At 56.4% G+C, this 20,855-nt stretch overlaps 3 protein-coding genes across 5 annotated transcripts; 1 reads left to right on the top strand and 2 right to left on the bottom strand.

The window, feature by feature from the left end:
* Positions 1 to 103: 103 nt before the first annotated feature.
* PLK1 (polo like kinase 1) lies at positions 104 to 5,630 on the bottom strand. The gene is made up of 10 exons (XM_059861403.1): positions 4,819 to 5,630; positions 4,535 to 4,703; positions 4,313 to 4,457; positions 3,859 to 3,952; positions 3,139 to 3,358; positions 2,549 to 2,707; positions 2,389 to 2,466; positions 1,753 to 1,907; positions 1,140 to 1,322; positions 104 to 813 (listed from the first exon to the last, which is right to left on the bottom strand). Exons 1-10 carry the CDS (start codon positions 5,212 to 5,214, stop codon positions 607 to 609), a joined length of 1,806 nt encoding a protein of 601 aa, XP_059717386.1. The 5' UTR covers positions 5,215 to 5,630; the 3' UTR covers positions 104 to 606.
* A 1,163-nt stretch (positions 5,631 to 6,793) lies between these two features.
* Positions 6,794 to 11,307, bottom strand: DCTN5 (dynactin subunit 5). Its single transcript, XM_059861198.1, has 7 exons — positions 11,206 to 11,307; positions 11,021 to 11,089; positions 10,643 to 10,761; positions 10,109 to 10,220; positions 9,374 to 9,476; positions 9,051 to 9,142; positions 6,794 to 7,121 (listed from the first exon to the last, which is right to left on the bottom strand). Exons 1-7 carry the CDS (start codon positions 11,251 to 11,253, stop codon positions 7,101 to 7,103), a joined length of 564 nt encoding a protein of 187 aa, XP_059717181.1. The 5' UTR covers positions 11,254 to 11,307; the 3' UTR covers positions 6,794 to 7,100.
* A 3-nt stretch (positions 11,308 to 11,310) lies between these two features.
* Positions 11,311 to 20,494, top strand: PALB2 (partner and localizer of BRCA2). Of its 3 annotated transcripts, XM_059861194.1 has the most exons (14): positions 11,314 to 11,385; positions 11,460 to 11,519; positions 11,609 to 11,696; positions 11,985 to 12,008; positions 12,116 to 14,011; positions 14,711 to 15,507; positions 15,729 to 15,812; positions 15,919 to 16,080; positions 16,465 to 16,550; positions 16,830 to 16,991; positions 17,143 to 17,259; positions 17,573 to 17,660; positions 18,671 to 18,819; positions 20,211 to 20,494. In XM_059861194.1, exons 1-14 carry the CDS (start codon positions 11,335 to 11,337, stop codon positions 20,440 to 20,442), a joined length of 3,996 nt encoding a protein of 1,331 aa, XP_059717177.1. In that variant the 5' UTR covers positions 11,314 to 11,334; the 3' UTR covers positions 20,443 to 20,494. The 3 variants fall into 3 exon arrangements, with proteins under 3 accessions (XP_059717176.1, XP_059717177.1, XP_059717179.1); XM_059861193.1 differs by lacking the exon at positions 11,985 to 12,008 and having other exon boundaries at positions 11,311 to 11,385; positions 11,609 to 11,726; XM_059861196.1 differs by lacking the exon at positions 11,985 to 12,008.
* The last annotated feature ends 361 nt before the right edge of the window (positions 20,495 to 20,855 follow it).

Here is a 20,855-nt window from a genome sequence, read left to right as displayed (position 1 = left end):
GCAAGCCCAGCCCAGGGCTGTCAGTAAGGGTAAGAGGATGCCTCATTGAGAGAGGAAGCCAGAGAGGTGCTGCCCCCTCTCTCAGCAAGGCAAAGGGAAGTGATGCTGTGTCAAACAACCTTTATTCAAGTTATGCAATATACAAAAGTTGAGGTTTTATGGAGTTTCAGTATTAAAAGGCCGATTGCTCAAATCTCACCCTGGGCTTATTCAATACCTTACCTGAGCTTCTACCAGAGGAAACGAAGCCCAGAGCAGGGGCACAGCCATGTACGGACACCTCACTGCCAGCTCTGCTCTCTCAAGAGCAGGCCCAGGCACCTCAAACGAGAGGGCTGGTTTGGAGCTGGGTTTTTGGCTTTGGGAAATTAGAAAAACAGGCTAGGTAGGGAATTTAAAAATATACTTTGTTAGGAGCAGGAAGCAAGAAACCTTTGGGCACCAGTCAGTAAACACCACCATCCCACAGCAGCAGGGGCTTCCTTACGGCAATGAGCCCATACCCAGGGGTGGGAACCCAGCTGGGCCACGGGAGGGAAGCTGCCAGCCCTCTCCCTCCACAGCTGGGCAGTTTGGCACCGATGTCGAGTCCAGCAAGAACAAGGCCTAAGAGGAAGATTTCACCCGGCCCGAGCCAGACTTGGAGCCGAGGAGCTTCTCCACCATGGTGCGGGCGTAGCGCAGGCGGCTGGCCAGCTCCCGGCAGCAGCCGTGCTCCTCGATCAGGCTCAGCTTGTACGTGCGGAAGTCCCGTTTCTCATCTATGTATGTGACAGCAGCCATGAGAGGGCACAGGATGACCTTGGTGTGGTCCTGCGGGGAGAGAACACACGCTCACTGAGCACTGTGCTCCTTGGGACAGCATTTCCTCTGGATGAGCCATCTTGGCACACCCGGAGCATGTGACAAGGACCCTCTGTAGAATTCCTTCAGAGTGCAGCAAAGGGCAACAGCTGGCTGCAGCAGCCAGACTGCTGCTCCAGAGCACGGCCCCACACATGTGAGGAGAGTCTGGGGGCTTTAGATACCAGCACAGACAGCTCCCAGAGCCAGGCTCCCTGGGCAAAGCCTTGCCCCTCCTGCCACCGTCCAAGCTGCACCACGTGCAGCCAGAGCCATGGCCCTGCAAAGAGCCTCACCTGGAAGAAGTTGATCTGCACAGTGCCGTTGCTGAGGTGCAGGATGATGGCACTGCGGGTCCGGAACCAGGTGCACAGGTAGGGCAGTCGGGCCAGCTCGTCCCCTTCCCGTGGCGTGATGTTCGCCCCCGCCTTCAGCAAGTGCTCGCTCATGTAATTCCGGAAGTACTTCAGTAGTGTTATCTGCAAAAGGGATGGGCTGTGAGGGGCTGAGGGTGACCCCAGGCACGGGGGACGAGGCACAGGGACTGCCATCACAGTCCCAGACCCTCCTTACATCTTTCAGAGCTTGAGGTGTCACAGCAAAAACTTGTGGAAATCCTCAAAGTCAACTCTGACCGTGACCCATCAGACTCACTTTGCTGAACACTTTGGTACACACAAGTCATGTGAGCACTTAAATTTCTGTGAAACTGCTCATAAATGAGCCTCAGATAGCAGCTAGAGCTGCTAGTGTTTGTCCTTGGGGCCATGTGTCACCAGCTAGAGGAAGCCTGCAAAGTGCCAGTGGTCTCCAATAAATGTTTCTCCCTGGAACCACCCTGCCCTCAAAGCCTAAGAGTGGCAGGAGCCTCACCACCCCCCAGCCAGGGCTCCTGTGCCTAGGACTGACCTTCTTGTTGAGGGCAGAGGGGTAGGACTTCACGGTGAAGTAGGACTCAGTGTTGTTCTGCTCAATGTACTGCAGGTTGTCCCCATCGTTGTACATGATAAGCCGAGTGGAGTCATTGAAGAGAACCCCAACGCTGTTGTCACAGAGCTGGTAACCTGCCCAGAAGGGACCCCATGAGACCTCCAATCTCAGGGGACCACCAGTAGTGTGTTCCAAGGCAGATGGTTTATCACCCAGGGATTCCCTAACAGCCACCCCACCAAGGCCCTGCCAGGTCTCCTCTTTGGGGAGGTCTGGCTGGCACTTTTCCACCTTGGGATTTGTTATCTCCCTTATTGCATCAGCTGCTTCAAAAACAGCCTCTGCTGCCACCGTGGATCCCTGTGCAGGCTGGGGAGAGCTTGGTCACCTCATGCACAGGTACCATTGTCCACGTTAAAGTGGCCAGGGCTGATAGTCAGCGACCACTCCTCTGCATTCCTGGGGTATTTGGTAAGATTCCTGGCAGTGGTCTTGGACACATGCACTGGAATATGGTGATTAAGAACCCAGGCCTAGGAAATGCCCCAATCCAGGCTTCTCCCAGCCCCCTCAGACACAAGGGAAGCCTGAAGCATTGCCACCCATGGTTTTTACCGAGTCCATATTTATCCGAGTAGTCCACCCATTTGCTAACCCAGAAGATGGGAATGCAGGCCGGGTCCTCAGCTTCTTCTGCAGGAAGAAAGCAGCTTGTTAGGAGACATTTCCCACAGCCAGTGCACCCCACGAGGCCCGCGGGCTGCCCCAGGCTCACCTTGCCTCACTGCTACTCTCTCGGAGGGCTTGGCTGCATTGACTGCCGTAAGCTGCTGCAGCATGTCAGCCAGGTGGCAGCTGACAGCATCTCCCACCTCCCGCAGCCCTGCCGCTTCCTCCTTTTCCAGCAAGGGCTCCTGGGCAGGGCTGTCCAGTCCTGGGCCAGAGAGAGAACACTGTGAGGCGTGACCAGGGGAGGTTCCAAAGGCACCAGGTACAGACAACCCCTGACACACAGAACAGCTCATGTCGGAAGGGACCATGGTGGGACATGAGCAGGGTAATTCCAGAGCACAGGACATGTCCAGAGGATTCTGGAATATCTCCAGTGAGGGAGACTCCACACACTCTCTCTAGGCAATCTGTTCAGTGCTCAGGCACTGCACAGCAGAGGCCTTCCTTGTGTTCTGAAGCAAATGCAGTGCTTCATCACAGCCAGAGCAGGGAGAGCCCCCTCACCACAAAGGCTCTGAGTTTCCATAAGGATCAGGAGAAGATGAGAGGAAGGCACGCTGAAGGTTGTGGATGCTGCTGGAGGCCGGGCAGGTTGTGTCCAGCCCCCCAGCCCAGCAGGGCACCCACACCTACCTTTATTGAGCGCAGTCAGTGGCTTCCGCCCGCCGAGCTCCATGCTGCTGGGAGCCAGGGAGAAGCGGGGCGCGATGGTGAGGCAGCTGGTGGGCAGGCGGCTGGGCAGGTACCCCGAGGTGAAGAACTCATCGTTCAGCAGCTCGTCGATGGTCGGGCGCGTGGCAGGGTCTGACCTCAGCATCTTCTGGATGAGGCTCGCGGCCACAGGGTTGATGTGCTGAGGGACGGGCGGAGTTTAGAGACCAGTCAGGGGACAATGTGCACTAGTGACAAATGAACAGGGTTTGCAGCCCAGGGAAGCTCCACCTGGAACAGAGCTCCAGTGCTGCATCAGGCAAGCAGGACACAAGCCTGGGGAAACACAATTGGGTAGCACAGAGAACTGGCTGCTAACAGCACCCAAAGCCTGAGGTCAAATAACTTGAGCAACATCAACTCATCAGCAGTGGGACGAGCTGGGGACCGGGCCCAGACCTCACGGACTTGCCCATGTCCATTCACCCCCACACACCAACAGCCCAGCTCAGATTTTTGCTGGACTGCAGGGCAGGGAGCTGCTGGCTCCCCACAAGGCTCACGCCACCCCATCCTGAACCACCCCCCTGAACCCCTGGGATGGCACTGAGAGCCCACGGAGTGCCAGACACAGAGGCTGCAGCAGGAGGCTCACCAAGCACCACTGTGAGCCAAACAGATGCTCCATGGGAAGCAGCATACCTTGGGAATGGTGTACTCGTTCTTCTTGATCCGGATGTATGTGTCTTTTAGACAAGAAGTCTCAAAAGGCGGTTTCCCCACCAGAAGAGTGTACCTGGGCATTCCCAAACAAAAGGGTGTCAGTTTTGCAAAAGAGACTCAGATTGTGCATAGGAGAAACCATGTCCTAAGCACACCCAGGGGCTTTCCTGGCAGAGGGAACATGCTTAGCATTAGATGGACTGACAGCTACATGTACTGTGCCTGGATCCTATCCCCTGGAAAAGGAAGCTGGGATCTAGCACCCTGCAGGGAAAGTTTCAGTAGGGGAAGGTCAGGAGCTGCCTGGCAGCAGGACTCAGCACTGTGGGGACAGTGACCTGGAGCTTTGGATCACACTGAAGCTCAGAGGAGCCAAGGAGACCAGAACAGGGATTGCCCATCCCCATGGCCTCTGAAAGGCAGTTTGACTCACATGATGCAGCCAATGGACCAGATGTCCACCTCGAAGCTGTGCCCCTTCTTGCCCAGCACCTCTGGGGCGATGTAGTTGGGCGTCCCACACAGGGTCTTCTTGCGCTCCCCATCATACTCAACCTTGGTGGCCAGGCCAAAGTCACCTGGAGGGACAGGGGGATGGGATATGACCGAGATGTCCTGACTGGCTGGTCCCTGGGTTGGGGTCCCTGCCACTTACCGATCTTCACCTCCATGTCGTCACTAAGGAAGAGGTTGCCCAGCTTGAGGTCGCGGTGGATGACGCGGTGGCTGTGCAGGTACTGGCAGCCCAGGATGGTCTGCCGCAGGTAGTACCGCACCTCGGGCTCGCTCAGCGCCTTCCGCCGCTTGTGCAGCTCCAGCAGCGACTGTGGGGGACGGTCGGTAGGTCAGTACTGGGGCGGGGATTGCGGGACAAGGACGAGCTCAGTACCGCAGGACGCGGGGAAGGGGACACCGACACCCACCCCCCCGGCCCCTCACCCTGCGGCGGCAGAGCTCCAGCACGACGTAGACAAAGTCGTCGTCCTCGAAGAACCCCTGGAAGCCGACGACGTGGCGGTGGGTGAGGCTGCGGTGGATGGCGATCTCCATGGACATCTTCTCCTTCTGGTGCGGCTTCACCAGCAGCGACTTGGGCACCACCTTCCCCGCGAAAACCTCCCGGCTCTCGGCCTCGGCCAGCTCGTAGCACCGCGCGAAGCCGCCCTTGCCCAGGAACCGCCCGCGCACGAAGCTGCGCCGGGTGCGCGGGTCCACGAGCACCTTCGGCACCTCCTTCCCCCCCGCTGCCGCCGCCGCCGCCGCCCGGGCCGGCTCCGCGCGGGCCGGCTCCGCCAGCGCCGCCGGCCGCGCCGCCTTCCCGCCCGGCGCGCTCATGCTGTGTCCGCGCTGGGGCTGCGCTGGGGCACCGCCAGGCCCCGGCTGCCTGCACCGAAACAGCGGGTGCGCAAGAGCGGCGGCTCCCAGTGCCGGTACCGAAGCAGCGGCGGGTCTCGGTGCAGCAGTGGGTGCCGGAGAAGCGGCACGTGCCGAGTCCCTGCACCGGTGCAGCCGAGGGTCTCGGTACCGGTGGAGCTTGGGGTGCCGAGTCCTGTACCGACGGGTCCCGGCGCCAGTGCAACAGCGGGTGCCGGGTGCCTGTACCGGAGCAGCTGCGGGTGCCGGTGCAGCTGCGGGTGCCGGCTGCGGATGCCGGGTGCCTGTGCCGGGGCAGCGGCGGGCCGGGCTGAGCTCGGCCGCTCTCTCGGTCCGGCCGCGATTCAAAGGCGGCGCCGGGGCCGTTACCGCGCGCGGCCGCTCCCCATTGGCCGCACGATTTAAAATCCACGCGGCGCGCGAGGCACCATGGGAGCCCAGAGAGACAGGCACCCGCGGGGGCGGGGCCGGGCGCGCTAGGACACGCCCCCACGGCGCGCGCGGTGTGCGCGTGCGCGGGCGGCCGTTGGCTGCGGCCGCGCGCTCCCGACGCGCGCGAGGCGCGCTCCCGCCGCCGAGCCCCGGGGCGAGCGCGGCCCCGCGGGACCCCCGAGCGCGGGCACGAGGCGCTCCGCCATTCCCGTGGGATTTGCAGCCGGCGTGGATTTCCCCGGCAGAGGCACTGCGGCGGCACTGCCCGCTCCCGCGGCTTCCATGTCCTGCCGGTTCCCAGCGGGACTCCCGCGGGTACCCAGGAACCGTCCTTGGGACGGTTTTTATAACACAGACACCCCCACACCGCTGCCCCTCGGGTGACAGTGTGGCAGTTCTGAGTCCCTGACCTCACTGCCTCCTGTCCCCCCCACGCCAGGGTCTCCGGCACTCCCGGTGCTGGCTCCTGGCCCCCCTTGGCGGGAGAAGTGACCGAGGGATGCTCCCGTGCCTTAACTCCACCACCAGTGCCAAATGACCCACAAGCACACAGCAGCAGCAGCCTCAGCCAGGCACCTGCTCTCTGCTCCCTGGCACGCACGGTGCCATGGGCGGAGGGAATGAACAGTGTTCGCCTCCTTTCCCCACCAGCAGAAGCTGTTTCTTTCAGTGCTGGCTAACAAAGAACACACATCATGGCCAGCATACACCATGCTTTTGCCCGGCGGGTTGAGCCGATGCCCCCGCCGAGCCTCACCCACAGGCACAGGCCATCCGTGCCAGGGTGTCCTGAAGCCCAGGCCACGGACAGGGCCAGGAGCCACAGTGACAGTGCCAGCTGTGGCACTGCCACAGCTCAAGTGCCATTCCTGCTGCAGGGTTGGATCATCCCCAGGGGATTCTGCTCCCCACAAAGCAGGCACGGTCCCCACTGGCCTGGTGCCTGAGAGGCCTCCCCACAGAGCCCTGGCAGGCCCTCACTCCTCACGCCGAGGGAGGGAGTGCTCCCAGGGACCCTGAACCTCCTCAAATCCAGCAGCACACCCTGCCCCTTCTGGTCAGCAATGCCGAGCAAAGCACATGGGGATCAATGAAGCCACACAGCAACTTGGGGTTAGAAGTGCTCAGTGTTTGTACAGATTCCTGACAGAAGACATTCCCCTCCCTGTAGGATATGCTTCCCCACTCCTGCAGCTCCTCGGGCACAGGCACAGCCTCCTGTGTCATTCTACTGCACCACGCTGGATGGAAGGCTGCCTGCAGAGCTGGGACACTGACACTCCATCTTCCCAACCGGCAGAGGCGGAGAGCTGAGCCCAGGTCAGAGGGATGCTTCAGAGGCAGGAGGAGAAAGTGGCCAGTGTAAGGAATGTTAACAATGCTGGGTGTTAGGGATCTTCAGTGGTGGCTTGGTTTTAGGCCCTGCCAGAGGCCACCTTAACAAAGACAACAAAAGAGGTTTTAATTAAGGCAGAAGAGTCAGCTCAGACAGCTAGAAGGAAGAGCAGGCCAAGAAACATGTTATTGCAATGTCACATCCCTTCATGCACTACACCTCTGCTCTCAGGTGCTGTGGAACTTCATCACTCAGACTTTTACAGCTGCCATCCCAGTCCCAAACTCATATCCCTTCTCCTACTCCTCTGCCATCCCACTCCCAAACTCCTATCCCCTCTCCCACTCCTCTCCCTGCTGCTGTGGCTGCTGATCAAGCGATCCCAGTGAAATGCACAATGTGGTGTTGAAACTTTGAGGTGACAACACAGCAACACAGCACAGACACCCCACTCCTGCCAGACACTGCCAGAGACACCCTGGAGCAAAGCAGTGCTCTCAACTCCTGACTTGCAGGAAATCTCACAAGCAGCCCCAAACCTGTCAAGCCTGTGACAGAGGAGGCCTCTCGGGCCCCTCAGGAGGAGCAAGCAGCTGTTTCACCCTGTACTACACGTTGTAATGCACAGGACAGCCAGAATAGCCTGTAGCAGTAACAGAACAGGGGACTGTGGCTCATGCCCAGGCACAGCAGGAACCTCAGTCTAGTTTGGTTTGAAGAGTCATGAGTCACTTGAACAACTGAAGAGGCTTTAATTTATGTACAGTAAAAACACAAACCAGTCAGTGGTTTTACACAGGATGTACAGCAGCCACTACACACATTAGTTAGTACTCACACAGCTATTTGCTACTAAGGCGTATCAGCATTTGCTACATAGATCAGCTGAGCCTCCAGGGCTGCTCATCCACAGCCACACACCTAGCACACACCTAAACGCCCAGCTGCTACACTACAACATGCAGGAGCCCAGGTTAAAACCTAGAGCAGGACTAGGCTAAGCTTTAACAGAGCACAACCAGAGCAGGCAGACTGGTGTGCAGCCATTTGTCTGTACTCAGGTACAAAAGCATCAGATGATGCCTCCAGCTTTCAGAGCTGCTCTCAGCAACTATTCATGCTCTACTACATGTCCAAAATGAAATCTTCACTCTTTCTAAGAAGGCTGAGTGTCATTTTTAAATTTCATAATGCAGAAAAGCACAGAAGAGCTTTCTGCAAATGCAGACACTGGGTAATAAATGGGAACATTTGCAGCATTCTCTCACTTTTAATTACCCACTTTCTGCTGCACTGAATTCTGTGAGTGACATGGCAATCCCCTTTTCAAAGGCCTTTGGCTCTTTAAGGTCTGTGATATCCAGGAAGTGGCACTGACCCCAAGAACACCAGCCCTGAGCGGTGAGAGCACAGGACTGAGGTCAGCCTCCTTCAGGAGCTAGAAGCTAAGGAACATCCTGTCAGGCACAGCAAGACAGCTGTCACTGTCAGCTAAAACTCCTAAAGCCAACAGCAGGATGAGGTACCCCTGGAGAGAATCCCAGGGAGAAAGGAAGAGGCCATGCACCTCAGCATGCAGGCCCATGGGTAGCAAGGATTGTGCCAAAGGAAAGGTCTGGGTCTACTGAACCCTGGTAAGTGCCCAGAGCACAGCCAGAACAGCCCTGCTGGGATGGAGAATGCTCCTAGCAAACCTAAGCCTAGCTTTGGGTAAGGACAGAAGCGAGCAGACAGGCTGAGGCAGGTGTCAGCCCTGTTCACTCCCAGCTGCTGCCCCAAGGCAGGCATTCAGCTTTCCCAGCTCCAGAACATGCAGTGGCACAACTCAGACAACGTGGGATGGAGTACACGGGACGAGCACACAGAGTCTGACAGGACACAGCAGCTTTCACAAGGGACTGCTTGGCCAGGCCAGCTGAGGCCCAGGCACAGAGGGGCTCGGGGCTCCGGCCTCGCTGGGCAGCAGCAGCCCTCTGCGACCCCCAGAACGCTCCTGTGTGCCTGGGACACGGCAAATGGGCTACTAGACCTGAGTGAGTGGCAAGAACTTCTGGTAATAGCTCTTGGTAACGTCAATCATGAGCTCCTGGGTGCATTCCGGGAGCTCCCCCGAGAAGAGTCCTGGAAGAAGAACAGCATGGCCATCAGTCATCGTGTACCACCTGTGTACCACGCACTGAAACAGGGAGTTTCACAAGTTAAAAGTGCTACTTCTCACTGCAGCAAGTACCCACTAACTTTATTTTTAGGCACTAAATGCTAATGGGCACCTTTGTTATAGAAATCCCATTTAAAATAAGAACATCCATGTTATCTGCACTTTTGTGCAAGGGAAGATAAGAGGGACCATACCTGGGCAGCCTGAGAAGACAGTGAAAGGTGGAACAACGGTTTCAGGAGGGAGTACTGTGTTGTCTAAGATTTTGCAGCAGTCTTTCAAAACACATCTACGTCCCTAAAACAGAGAACAGGAAAAGTTTATATTTACAACACCATAAACATGAGGTTTTCTTATTATTACTGGTATGTTACCTAAATTTCAAGAGGATTAATTGCTCAAAACATATCCTTTATAAGAGATCACAGGAATAAATCTTTACCCTGACTGAATGCTCTCCCAACAGAATTAACTTTTCTTTTTGAGGAAAAACATCTGCTTGCTTTCAGTTAGCACACACAACTGCACATTAACATGTCAATGTTCAAACTGGCACCAAAACCTGAGTCAAGCAGTACCAGCAAGGCCTTCTCTAGCTCAGCACACAGCAGCCTTGACTATTTGGTCTTATTTACACAGAAACACAATTCCACTTGTACACTGTGGCCAGGCTGCCTCCCCCAGGCAATGCCATTAGCCACAGGGACAACACCTGGGATGGATTCTGCAGCCAGCAGCAGCTGAACATGCTGTCCACAGAGAAGTAAACCTGAAAGCTCAGCTTCCTGCAGAGAAGGACGAGGAGCAGGAAGGAACAGCACAGAGATGCTGAGCCTGCTCTAGCCAGCTGGTGCAGACACCTCTCAGCTGCTGTCACAAGGCCTCAGCAGCACGCAGGAGTTCACAGAAAATACAGAAATGGCACTCACAATGACACAGTTCTTGCCTATGTGCACATAGGAGCCGATCTGGGCCGCGTTGACAACACAGTCCTCTTCTATGAAGACATGGTCACCAATGTGCAGAGGGAAGAAAGCCACCCTGCAACAGGAGAGTAGAGTATTTGTATGTGTCCAGCAAACAAACTGACACTGCTAGACCCTGTGGAGTCTCCTGTCCCCAGATGGATTAATAGATGTGGATCCAGTGCTAAGGGAGGCAGAACAGTTTCTGGGTTTCTGCACTCTAAAGGATGGCCCAAATGAGAAGGAAGATGTTGTGAATAAACACACAGAAATTGAAACATGCTCTTCACTTTACTATTCTAATCTATCCCTTTCCATCCAACAGAGGGTTGGAACACCAACCCCCAAGGCACAGCTCAGCATCTGAGAAAAAAGCAGGTTTGAGAGATCATTTCTGCAAATTGCTGCAAAAGTAACAGAGCTCTCGGAACACAAGACTCAGTCAAGCTGACAGATTTTTCAGGTATCTCCCTGAAGGAAGGGGCAGGGGACTCTTACCCTTTGCTGAACTTCTTGAAGGGCGGCCTGATGACGCTGCGGCTCTTCACCACGCAGTGCCGGCCCACCCGCACGTTCGCCAGGTCCCCGCGGATGATGCAGTCGTTCATAACGATTGTCTGCAGAAGGACACACACGTAAACCCGCTCCCTTTGCCGGCACTTATTACACAAGCTCATGCCGAGGCCCGGCACTCCAGCAAGATTCCCTTGCTTTAGGGGCGCCAGTGAGCATTACAGACCGGGCTCAGGCACAGAGCAGGATGGCGCTGCTCGAAAGCAGCACGGGCCGCTGGCAGCAGCCGGCGGTGCTCCCCCGCAGCAGCGCTGAGTGCCACGGGCACCGCCGGGGGCACGGCAGCCGCCGCCCGGCGCTCACCTTGCCGTTGAGGACGATGTTCTGGCTGCCGCACAGCACGGACTGCCGGCTCACCTTGTTGCCGGAGGCCTGCGGGGAGAACGGGCGGTCACGGTGGCTGTCCCGGGCCCCGCCGCCCCCCGGCGCGCCCAGCTCGGCCCCGCGGCCCCCCGAGCCCCATGCCCCCGCTGCCCGCGGCCCCGCACCGTCTCGATGTACTCGGACTTGTTGTAGAGCATCTCGCTGAGCTCCATGGCCGCCCCGCCCGGCCCTGAGCGCCGCTTCCGCCGCGTCACCTCCGCCGCGCCCGCCGCGCCCGCCGCGCCCCGGTTGCCATGGAGGCCCCGCCGGCAGCGGCGGCCCTGAGCGGCGCCGACAAGGAGAAGGTGCGGGGCCGGCCGGGGCGGCGGGACCGGGACCGGGACCGTCCCGGGCCCATCCCGACGGGTGTCTCTTGCAGCTGCGGGAGAAGCTGGCGCTGCTGAGGCGGGAGTACAGCGAGACCGTCATCCGGCTGCGGGTGAGCGGAGCGGGCCGGGCCGGGCCGGGCCGGGAGCACCGGGGCACCGCCAGCCGGTACCAGCCCCGCCGGGTCTTGTGTGTCCGCAGCGGGCACGGCGAGCCGAGCGAGCCAGGAGCCACGGCCGGCGGGAGCGGAGCCCCCCAGGTGGGAGCCGGGGAGAACGGGGTGCTCCAGGTGAGAGTCGGAGAGAACGGGGCGCCTCAGGTAGGAGCCGGCGAGAACGGGGCGCCTGCCCCAGCTGGGAGCCGCAGGCAGTCCCCCAGGACAGGGCTGTGGGAGAACCCGGGGACCCGGTGGCCGCTGTTGCCCCCACGGACCATCCTGCACCCGGCCCTGCTGACCCTCACTCCGGGCCCCGCTGTCCCCTCGGCCACTGTGGCCACATCCACTGCCCCACACGGCCCTTGCCCTGGGCTGAGCCGTGCTCTGCAGTAATGTCTGCTCTGCTTCCCTCCTCACCAGGTCTGCAGTGCTCCGATCCTGACTGTAAGATCCCCATCTTTCCCTGATAACAAAGCCTGATTTTACCGTGTGATGTTTTTCTTGGACAGGACTTCAGGAGTACTTTACACGTGTGGCATTTTTTCCCCCAGGTTCTAGAGATAACACATCTCCTAGTGCTGACAGAGATGGGCCCTCTCAGTTACAGACTGAAACCTGCTCTGGTGCTGACACGGAGAAGACAACATCTGACACAGTTAAGCACATTCCAGAATTCTCCAGTGATGAGGTTAGCCCGCACGACAGCTCCTTTGCAGAAAGCTTTCAGGCAAGCCAGGAAAACCTGTGCTGTGGGACCATCAGGCCTGTCCCTGTGGAGAAAAAGCCCCAAACCTCCCGAGGCATGATGAAGCTGCGGAGACGGACGAAGGCTCTGGAATCAAAGGAAAGGGAATCAGTGCATGATGTGCATCTAATCAGTGCTGGTGAAATGATGAAAAATCAAATTGCCAGTGCAGAGGAGCTTCAGTCACCAGTGTTCAGGCACAGCAGCCTCTCGCACACTGAGGAACCTGCTCAAAGGGCACCTGGGGCAGTGCTTCTGCAGGGAGAAAGAAATAGTTTCACTCCTGATGCAGCATCAGGGCTTGTACAGGATGTGTTTGAGGGCAGTGTCTCTGCAGAAGAGCCTGAGCTGTCCCCAAGTGCACTGAGGGACAGCAGGGACATCAGGCAACCTGAGTCCTCAAGGGCTGTGGCCACACCTGATGGACATGAGCCATGTTCACAGCATACAGACTCTGTTTTACTTGACCCCAGAGGTGATGGCAGAGAAGAATCCCCCAGCAGAGTAAAACAGCTGGAGGGTCAGAGTTTGTGTGAAGATCAGGGAGAATTACATGGGCTTCCGGATTTGATGTCAAAAAATGAAATATTGCCTGACAGCAGAAATAACAGCATAACCGAGGAGAGCAAAAACCATGAAGGACATCCAAGTGACACTAATACCTTGAATCCCTGTCCTGCAGATAAAGCTCTGGACACTGCTGAAGAACTGCTGGAGAATGAACAGCTTGAAATTGAGTCAAGGCTCTCTCCTGGTGCCAGGGTGGTGGCTCCCGAGGGCTCGCTGAGCTCTTGCACAGTGGTGGAAGGGCTGCTCTTCCCCGTGGAGTACTACGTGCGGACAACTCGCCGCATGTCCAGCTGCCAGAGGAAGGTGGACCTGGATGCTGTAATCCTCAGCCAGCTGGGCAGGAGCAAGAAAGGTCAGCGGAGTAAATGCAAGCAGAAAGATGCAAACCCCAATCAGCCCTCGCAAGAGAGAGCTGAGGGTGATTTGGAGCCAGGCGTTGGGCCCTTCCCTTTTCTTGGGGCAGAAAATGATCAAGCAAACTCAAGTAGTTCTCAGAAATCCCTTCCTGCATCCAGCAGCAGCAGCACTTCTCTTGAATCCATTTCTCAGAAAAGCATCACTAGCACAAGGCAAGAGCAGAGACCATCCCAGAGGAAACAGAAAGGAAGAAGAAAGTCTGCCTGCAAAGCCCCCATGCATCCAGTGTCACAAGAGCTTATAGAGAGTCAGGATCCCACACTGGCCAATGAAAGCAGTGCTCTGCTGTCCAATGAGAACCAGAGTGAAAAGGAAAACTGTGATGCTAACCTTGAAAGGTCATCCTCAGATGAGAGGAGATTGTCTGGTGCTGCAGCCCTGGGGTCTGCAGGGCCAGGAGTGACTGGAGCTACCCAGCCAGCGGGTCCTGACCCTCCTCCGGGTGGGAGCCAAGTGCCAGGCAAATGCCATAAGGCTCTGTTAGAGCGGGTTCAACATCCACTCCACAGCAGCGATTCCCTGAGCCCAGGGAGCAACACTTCTGCCAGCCGTGTGGGAGATGCGGAAGCCAGTGCTGCTGTGTGTCAGGGAGATAAACATCCAGTGCAGCGTGTGAAGAGGCAGCGAGGAGCTGAGCAGCTCCCCGGGGTCAGTGTCCCTCTGCGCCGCTCCCTGCGCGCCTCTGCCAGGCACAGGCCCCCGACAGGCTCAACAGGTACTTCTCACATACAAACTCCCCAAAATGCCCCATTTCCCCAGACAGGGAAAGTCCCTGTGAGTGCAGGCACTGCTGTTCACACCCTGCTGTGTTTATGCAAGAAAATACTATGGGAGTTAACTATTAGTCTTTTAAAAATGAGGTTTATTTATTTAAAAATAGATTATTGTGGTGCCCGTGTTCCTTGAACAATTCCAGAAACCTCTGCAGGGAATGAACAGAGGAAGAGCTGGGCTGGGAACTATCTGAGCTGCCCTTGCTGTTGGAGTGAAGGCTGTGAACACTAGGGCTGGTTTGCCAGCAAATGAATGTCCATCTCTTCCTCCAGCTGAGTCTGCAAGCTAATGATTATTCTCTCCTTTATGAGGGTCTGTGAATATTGTAAAAAGAGAAGGTGGAGGGAAAAAAACAATAAACCAAACTGACCAAGCACTCAGGCAAATCTGTCAGGCTTTGGTGGTGGTCATTGAGCTGAAGGCTTTATCCAGAGGTGCACAGTAACTGCAGACTATAGTGTCAGAAAAGAAAGACGCTACAGTCTGCAGTTACTGTGTGTAACTGCACTTCTGTGTGTTAAGATGAATATGGTGTTTTGATGTTTTTTAAAATTCAAGTCACCCTTCATGAGAGATTCTGAAAAGGCAAATTGCTGTTTGTTTCATAATGTGATGTTCTGTCTTGTATTTTTGTGTCTAGATGACAGCAGCAGAGGATGCAGCAGTTCCATGGGTTCACAGGGTCCTGCTGCCCTTGGGCTCCCTGCTGCGGACCCCGACACTCGTGGCTCCCTCTTCTCCTTCCGCAGCCTCCAGTGGCTGCTCCCTAAGCTGGGCATCAGGGACTTCCACTTACCAAATGAGGAATTTGGAGTGCTGAAACTGGAGAAATTGAAATCTTCCCCTGTGAATGATTTGGAGGATTTTGTGTCTGGGGATGGTGTGACTCCAGAGGACACACCAGATGCACAAAAGAAGCCAAAAGAAAAAAGTCTCAGAAATATTTTGATTTCACCTTCCAAAACTGGATTGCCTGAAGTCCCTTGCATGGAAAGCCTGACTTCCAAGAAGGAGCTTTCCACCCATGAATTGCTGTTTACTCCCATGGGGACTGTCCTAGCTGAGGCTCCCGCTCACCCTGAGATTTCCTTGTCTGTTTTCCCTGCTGTGGGTGCAACCCCAGGTGTTTTACCTTCAGTGCACACTGAGGTGTTCCCTGACACACCTTCTGTACCTGCCTTGCCAGTGACCCCACCTTCCCCCAGAGGAGCAGGTGCCCTGGTACTGGGGGATGTGCCACACAGGGACCCTGCTGTGCCACTGCACCCTGACAGCTGTGCTGCCCAGTCTGCCAGAAACCAGGAGAAGCAAGGTACAGCATTGCCTTCAGCAGCTGAAAGAGGTCCTGAGAAGAAATCTGATGAGACTGCGTCCTTGGAGAAGCATCAGCAGCCAGAGAGCAAAGAGCAGGAATCCTGCAGAGCTTCACCTGAACAGGTAACAAGCTGGGATCTTTGTGAAGGGTACTAAGCCAGTGTTTTTGTGGGCAAATCCTCTTTTTCCAGAGTCCTGTCTGACTTCTGGGAAAAGTTCTCTTTGCATGGATCATAGCAGTGGCATGCAGTACCTGCATGAGAGTGACAGAGAGCCTCATTCTTGCAGGTGCTTAATATAGTTTCAAAGTTGAATTATCCTCCTTCTTTACTTTGTTCATGCAGATAAAAGATGTAGCAGAGCAGTTGGCTGCAGTGCTGCCGGATGGCCCCAGAGAGGAGAGCTTGGAGTTTGTGTCAGAGCTAAAGGTGGGAGAGCAGCAGGGAGTTGTTACCGAGGCAGCAGCAGCTCTGCAAGACAGTGCAGCAGGTAGTGCTGTGTGTCAGAGGACAGCAGCAGTGTTTGTCTGGGCAGGACTGCTGGTGCTCGGGCGCGGTGGACGTGGGCGCGGTGTGGTGGGCAGCAGCTGGCTGCAGGGAGCTGCGCGTGGTCACTGCCTGCGAGAGCGCCGTGTCCCTCTGGCAGCCACGGGCACCCGCCTGCTGGGCAAGGGTCTACACCTGGCACCTGAGAGAGGTATGTACACACTCCTCACTTCTGGAATTAAGGGCAGCTTCCTTTGCCCCATGAGTTAGTTCCTGAGATACAAGGAGCTTGGAGCTTGTATGGTTGCGTGTTATCTGCTGGAATTTAATACCTCAGGCACACAATGGTGGCTGCACTTCACTTGTGCTTTTTCCCCTTAGGGTTCCTTGAGACACATTTTGTCTCTTTTATGAGCGGGGATTGTTTAATTAGGCAACCAGTCAGCAGAGAGTGCAGCTGTTCATTTTAGTGTGCTTCTTGAGAGGCGTCTGAAAATCAATCCTGCTCCACATCATTTTACTTGAAACACTCTAGAAAATGAAAATAAGGTCAAAGGGACACTGTGGGTGGCACTGAATTCTCATCTTGTTACAGATTCCTGTAATCCAGATTGTTCCTCTGCCAGACACCTGTAACCTCGTGTGTGTAGCCCTGGGAGAGCTGGAGATTGGAGAAATAAGGTTTTGTATTTATTTCTTACTAGTGCTTTGCACCCTGAGGAGCAGCAGCTCAGCTCCTTGTGAGAAGTGGTTGAAATTATCTTTTTACTAATGTGGCACTTTCTCAGTTGCCTTTAACAGTTGGAAAATGTGGAAAGGATTTCTAAAAATCAACTGTAAAGACCTGTTTATTCACCTCAGAGCTGGCCGGCTGATTGAACACAGACTGATCTTTATATGCTACTGCATATTTGAGTGGGGCTTCCTCCTCTCATGGTGTGTGCTTGTGTCTTGATTTAGGCTCTTGCTTTATTCTTCTGAGACTGACTCATTCAAGCACTCCCTAGTGAAAACTGGGAATATAAAAGCAGTTGTTGGGCTAAAGGACTGGAGGCTGGTGACCAGCAGCAGGACCATGCAGGAGCAGCAAGTGGAGATGGTTTTTCTCTCAGAGACAGGGGGGTGAGTTTGGGGGTGCTGCTTGGGGGTGGTGTCTGTGTGGTGAGTGGGATAAAAGCGAGGAAACACCTTGGATGTTAAGCAGTGTCATGTTCCTCTTCCAGACACACAGTTTTTGTTTTACCTGCTCTTCTATGTGCTGGTCTCCTTTCAGGAGCAAGGACAGGCAGACTCTGATGCCCCCTGAAGAAACTGTTACAGCCTTTGCTGAAGTAGAAGGGATGAGAGAGGCCTTGGTGGGCACCACTGCAGGGAACAGCGTTGTGGTTTGGTGAGTGTTTCCTCTGCCACACACACTTTAGGGGCTGGGGGCAGTTTCAGCAGCTGCAGGGCTGTACAGGGGTGCTGGCTGGCTGCTGAGCCACCATGAAGTGGTGGTTGTCAGAGGGCCAGTGGTCAGTGTGGCACCACAGTCAGACAGCCAGGGAATTGCTGTAATTCCATTGCTTTTGTATCATCCTCACTACACCCTTCCTGGCTATTGGCTTCGTTTGCTTAATGTGGAACCAAACCCATGTCCGTCCTGCACAGGGGTGTAACTGTGATTAGAAATGAGTCAGAATTTGTGTCTTCACCAACTGCAGGAATCTGAAAACGGGTCAGCTCCTGAGGAAGATGCATGTTGGTTATTCCTACCCAGCTTCCATCTGCCATCGAGCATATTCTGACTCCGTACGTACACAAAATTCACAGTTCATGCTTGGGCTGCCCTGACTGGGATGGGGATAGAAAGGATTGAAGTTGCTAGGGAGGGTTGAACTGTCAGCTCTGTTTCAACACACTGCAAATAATTCAAGGGTAGACAGGAGGAATAAATAACCTATACTGGCTGCCTTGACTCCTGGCTTTCTGCAGAGTGCTAATAAAGTGGGAGCAATGCATCCTGGTGCATTCCAAAGCTGCAGCATGCTGTGTGTGGGAAGCAGAAGTGCTGTTGCCCAGGCCTGATGCTTGGCAAGCCTCTTCCATGTCACACGTGGGTGCTGCCAGCATTAGAATCCCTCTGTGAATGGTTCCTCTGCACATACATGCCCGAGGGAATGGACTGTGGGAAACCAGCATTCATACTAATCATCTTTCCCCACTTGCTTCTACCTGTGCTGTGATTCCTGATGGGTTTTTGTGGTTTATCAAGGACTTGATTGTTTTCAGTGAGCGTGTAACCTTTTGGGTTGTTGCATTGTCCAATAATGGTGCCTTGGGTCAGACTCTTTGGAGTCTTCCTCACATTATCCATCCCAGGATATTCCATGCTGGTTTGTGGCTGTTCTGGGAACTACTGTTTTCAGTTGTGCTGCTTTCCATGGAATTTTTGTTACATTTTAAGCTTGTAGGGATTAAAATGTGACCCAGAAATTTTACTTCTTTTGTTTTTCAAAGTGTCACCTCATCCTATGTCAGGTTTAGCTTTTTGAAACAGGAAGAGAAATTGATAAATCCCTCGGGTCACTGAGCTGTCACTCTGCTGTGTTGCATCAGCCCTTATCAGCCAGCAGCTGCTTTTGCTTTTATCTAATTTGATAAGGAAAGTAAACCATTTCTGTTTTCCTCTGTAAAGCTAATGCATCACTGTTCATAGGGCTGTGATTAGAGAGAGTCCAGCAGTTAATTTTTGGAAAATTATTTTGGTTTTCCTCCTCCTGCTGTTGTTTTTAGTGATGTATTTTCCCTCTCTGTATCAGGGCCTTTTGTTTGTTGTTTTAAGCCACCCTCATGGCAAAGAGAGCGAGTCCTGTGGAAGCCCAGCGTTCCGTGTGGTGGCCTTCAACCCGCGCACGGGCCGGAGCGCGGCTGTGACCTTCTCCTGCCTCCCGCCCGGCCCGGCAGGCAGGCGAGTCCTGGGGGTGGGCTGGGCTGGGCTGGCTCCTGCGGGGCTTTGGGAGAGCCCCTGAGGAGCGGGCAAGCTCTGGCAGGGATCCAGCGGCCATCTCCCGGTGATAAGGGGCTGCGTCCGGCCCTGCGTGCGTCCGGTGCGCGGGCTGGGGGCCGGGGGCGTGGGCTGCTTCCTGCCCGCTTCCACTGCAGGCTGTGCGCTGACCCCTCGCCCTGTCAGCTCGGGCACCGTCACCACAGGGCCGGCTTTGTCCCCCGGGACTGGGGAAGTGTCCTGGGCTCCTCGGGGCCGGCTTGGTCCCCCGGGACTGGGGAAGTGTCCTGGGCTCCTCAGGGCTGGCTTTGTCCCCCGGGACTGGGGAAGTGTCCTGGGCTCCTCAGGGCTGGCTTTGTCCCCCGGGACTGGGGAAGTGTCCTGGGCTCCTCAGGGCTGGCTTTGTCCCCCGGGACTGGGGAAGTGTCCCAGGCTCCTCGGGGCCGGCTTTGTCCCCCGGGACTGGGGAAGTGTCCTGGGCTCCTCAGGGCTGGCTTGGTCCCCCCGGGACTGGGGAAGTGTCCTGGGCTCCTCAGGGCCGGCTTTGTCCCCCGGGACTGGGGAAGTGTCCTGGGCTCCTCAGGGCTGGCTTGGTCCCCCCGGGACTGGGGAAGTGTCCTGGGCTCCTCAGGGCTGGCTTTGTCCCCCGGGACTGGGGAAGTGTCCCTGGGCTCCTCAGGGCTGGCTTTGTCCCCCGGGACTGGGGAAGTGTCCTGGGCTCCTCGGGGCTGGCTTTGTCCCCCGGGACTGGGGAAGTGTCCTGGGCTCCTCGGGGCCGGCTTTGTCCCCCGGGTCTGGGGGAAGTGTCCCTGGGCTCCTTGGCTGAACCATGCTGCCAGGTTTGTTTGTGTGGAGCAGCTGGCTGCAGGCACATGGCCTTTTCCTTCCTGTCCTGTGTTTTGAGGCATCAGCAGGCTCAGCCTTGCATTTAAGGCTCAGCTTTGCAGTGTCCTTACACAGGAAATGTGATGGATGTGGGGTAATAGCGGTGGACCAAGATCTTGGTTACTGAACAGTCATGGAATCACAGAATGGTTTGGGTTGTAAGCGACCTGGGCAGGGACACCTTCCACTAGACCAGGTTGTTCCCAGCCCAGTCCAGTCTGGCCTTGGGCACTTGCAGGGTTCTTTTTTAAGAGAACTTCTTTGTAAGAATACATCTTTTTCAAGTGTCTTCTGAGTCAGGAGGATTTCCTTGGCCTGCTCCCTTCCCACTTGCACCAGAGGAGCAGTCCAGACTGCTGGCTGCCTGCAGCTGCTATTAATCTTTAACTGAGCCCTGAGCTAACTGAACAAACGCTGCCGTGGCGTTTTTGCACATCCCCTGCCTCCTGCTGACCCCCGTGTCCCCGCAGGTACCTGGAGGGTGACGTGTGGGACGCCGCGGGAGCCGCCGTGCTGACGTCGGGTGCAGTGGCCGTGTGGGACCTGCTGCGGGGCCGCTGCACGGCCGTGCTGCCCCCGGGCCCCGCAGGGCACTGGGCCCTGGCCCGCTGGGCCCCCGGCGGGGCCGGGCTGCTGGCCGGGCGCCGCGACGGCACCGTGCACCTGTACCGGTACCGGCCCCCGCAGCCGGGAGCCGCCTGAGGGCCGGGCAGGGCCGCGCGCGGTGCCATTAAACGTGCTGCCTTGGGAGCCAGCCCGTGTGTGTTGTCACTGCTCTGCGGGGGGCTGCCGACAAGGACCTGGGGGCTCTCATGGACACCAAGCTGTCCTGGGCAGCAGTGTGTCCTGGGGGCCAAGGAGGACAATGGTGTCCCCAGGAAGAGCATTTGCAGCAGGTCAAGGAGGGGATCCTTCCCCTCTGCTCAGCCCTGTGAGGCACTTCTGGAGAGCTGTGTCCAGCTCTGGGCTCCTCAGGACAGCAGGGACACGGAGCTCCTAGAGCGAGTCCAGCAGAGGCTGTGGAAATGATGGAGGGACTGGATCATCCCCCTGACGGGGAAAGGCTGAGGGAACTGGGGCTGGTCAGCCTCTAGACCAGACACAGCTGAGAGGGG

The sequence above is a fragment of the Haemorhous mexicanus genome, chromosome 17, assembly GCF_027477595.1.
Source record: "Haemorhous mexicanus isolate bHaeMex1 chromosome 17, bHaeMex1.pri, whole genome shotgun sequence".
NCBI classification, from domain to species: Eukaryota; Metazoa; Chordata; class Aves; order Passeriformes; family Fringillidae; genus Haemorhous; species Haemorhous mexicanus.
Note: the sequence above shows the minus strand (reverse complement) of the source record. Positions and strands in the feature narration are given on the sequence as shown.

What these genes read in the sequence shown, in the direction of transcription:
- PLK1 (XM_059861403.1), bottom strand. Translation starts at nt 5,214, where the DNA reads ATGAGCGCGCCGGGCGGGAAGGCGGCGCGGCCGGCGGCGCTGGCGGAG. An exon ending in ACTGACTGCGCTCAATAAAG is followed by an intron (nt 2,708 to 3,138) that starts GTAGGTGTGGGT and finishes TCTCTGGCCCAG; the next exon opens with GACTGGACAGCCCTGCCCAG. An exon ending in GAGAGTAGCAGTGAGGCAAG is followed by an intron (nt 2,467 to 2,548) that starts GTGAGCCTGGGG and finishes TTCTTCCTGCAG; the next exon opens with AAGAAGCTGAGGACCCGGCC.
- DCTN5 (XM_059861198.1), bottom strand. Translation starts at nt 11,253, where the DNA reads ATGGAGCTCAGCGAGATGCTCTACAACAAGTCCGAGTACATCGAGACG. An exon ending in AGTCCGAGTACATCGAGACG is followed by an intron (nt 11,090 to 11,205) that starts GTGCGGGGCCGC and finishes TTCTCCCCGCAG; the next exon opens with GCCTCCGGCAACAAGGTGAG. An exon ending in TTCAAGAAGTTCAGCAAAGG is followed by an intron (nt 10,221 to 10,642) that starts GTAAGAGTCCCC and finishes CTCCTGTTGCAG; the next exon opens with GGTGGCTTTCTTCCCTCTGC.
- PALB2 (XM_059861193.1), top strand. Translation starts at nt 11,335, where the DNA reads ATGGAGGCCCCGCCGGCAGCGGCGGCCCTGAGCGGCGCCGACAAGGAG. An exon ending in AGTTTGTGTCAGAGCTAAAG is followed by an intron (nt 15,813 to 15,918) that starts GTGGGAGAGCAG and finishes TTGTCTGGGCAG; the next exon opens with GACTGCTGGTGCTCGGGCGC. An exon ending in GGGAACAGCGTTGTGGTTTG is followed by an intron (nt 17,260 to 17,572) that starts GTGAGTGTTTCC and finishes CACCAACTGCAG; the next exon opens with GAATCTGAAAACGGGTCAGC.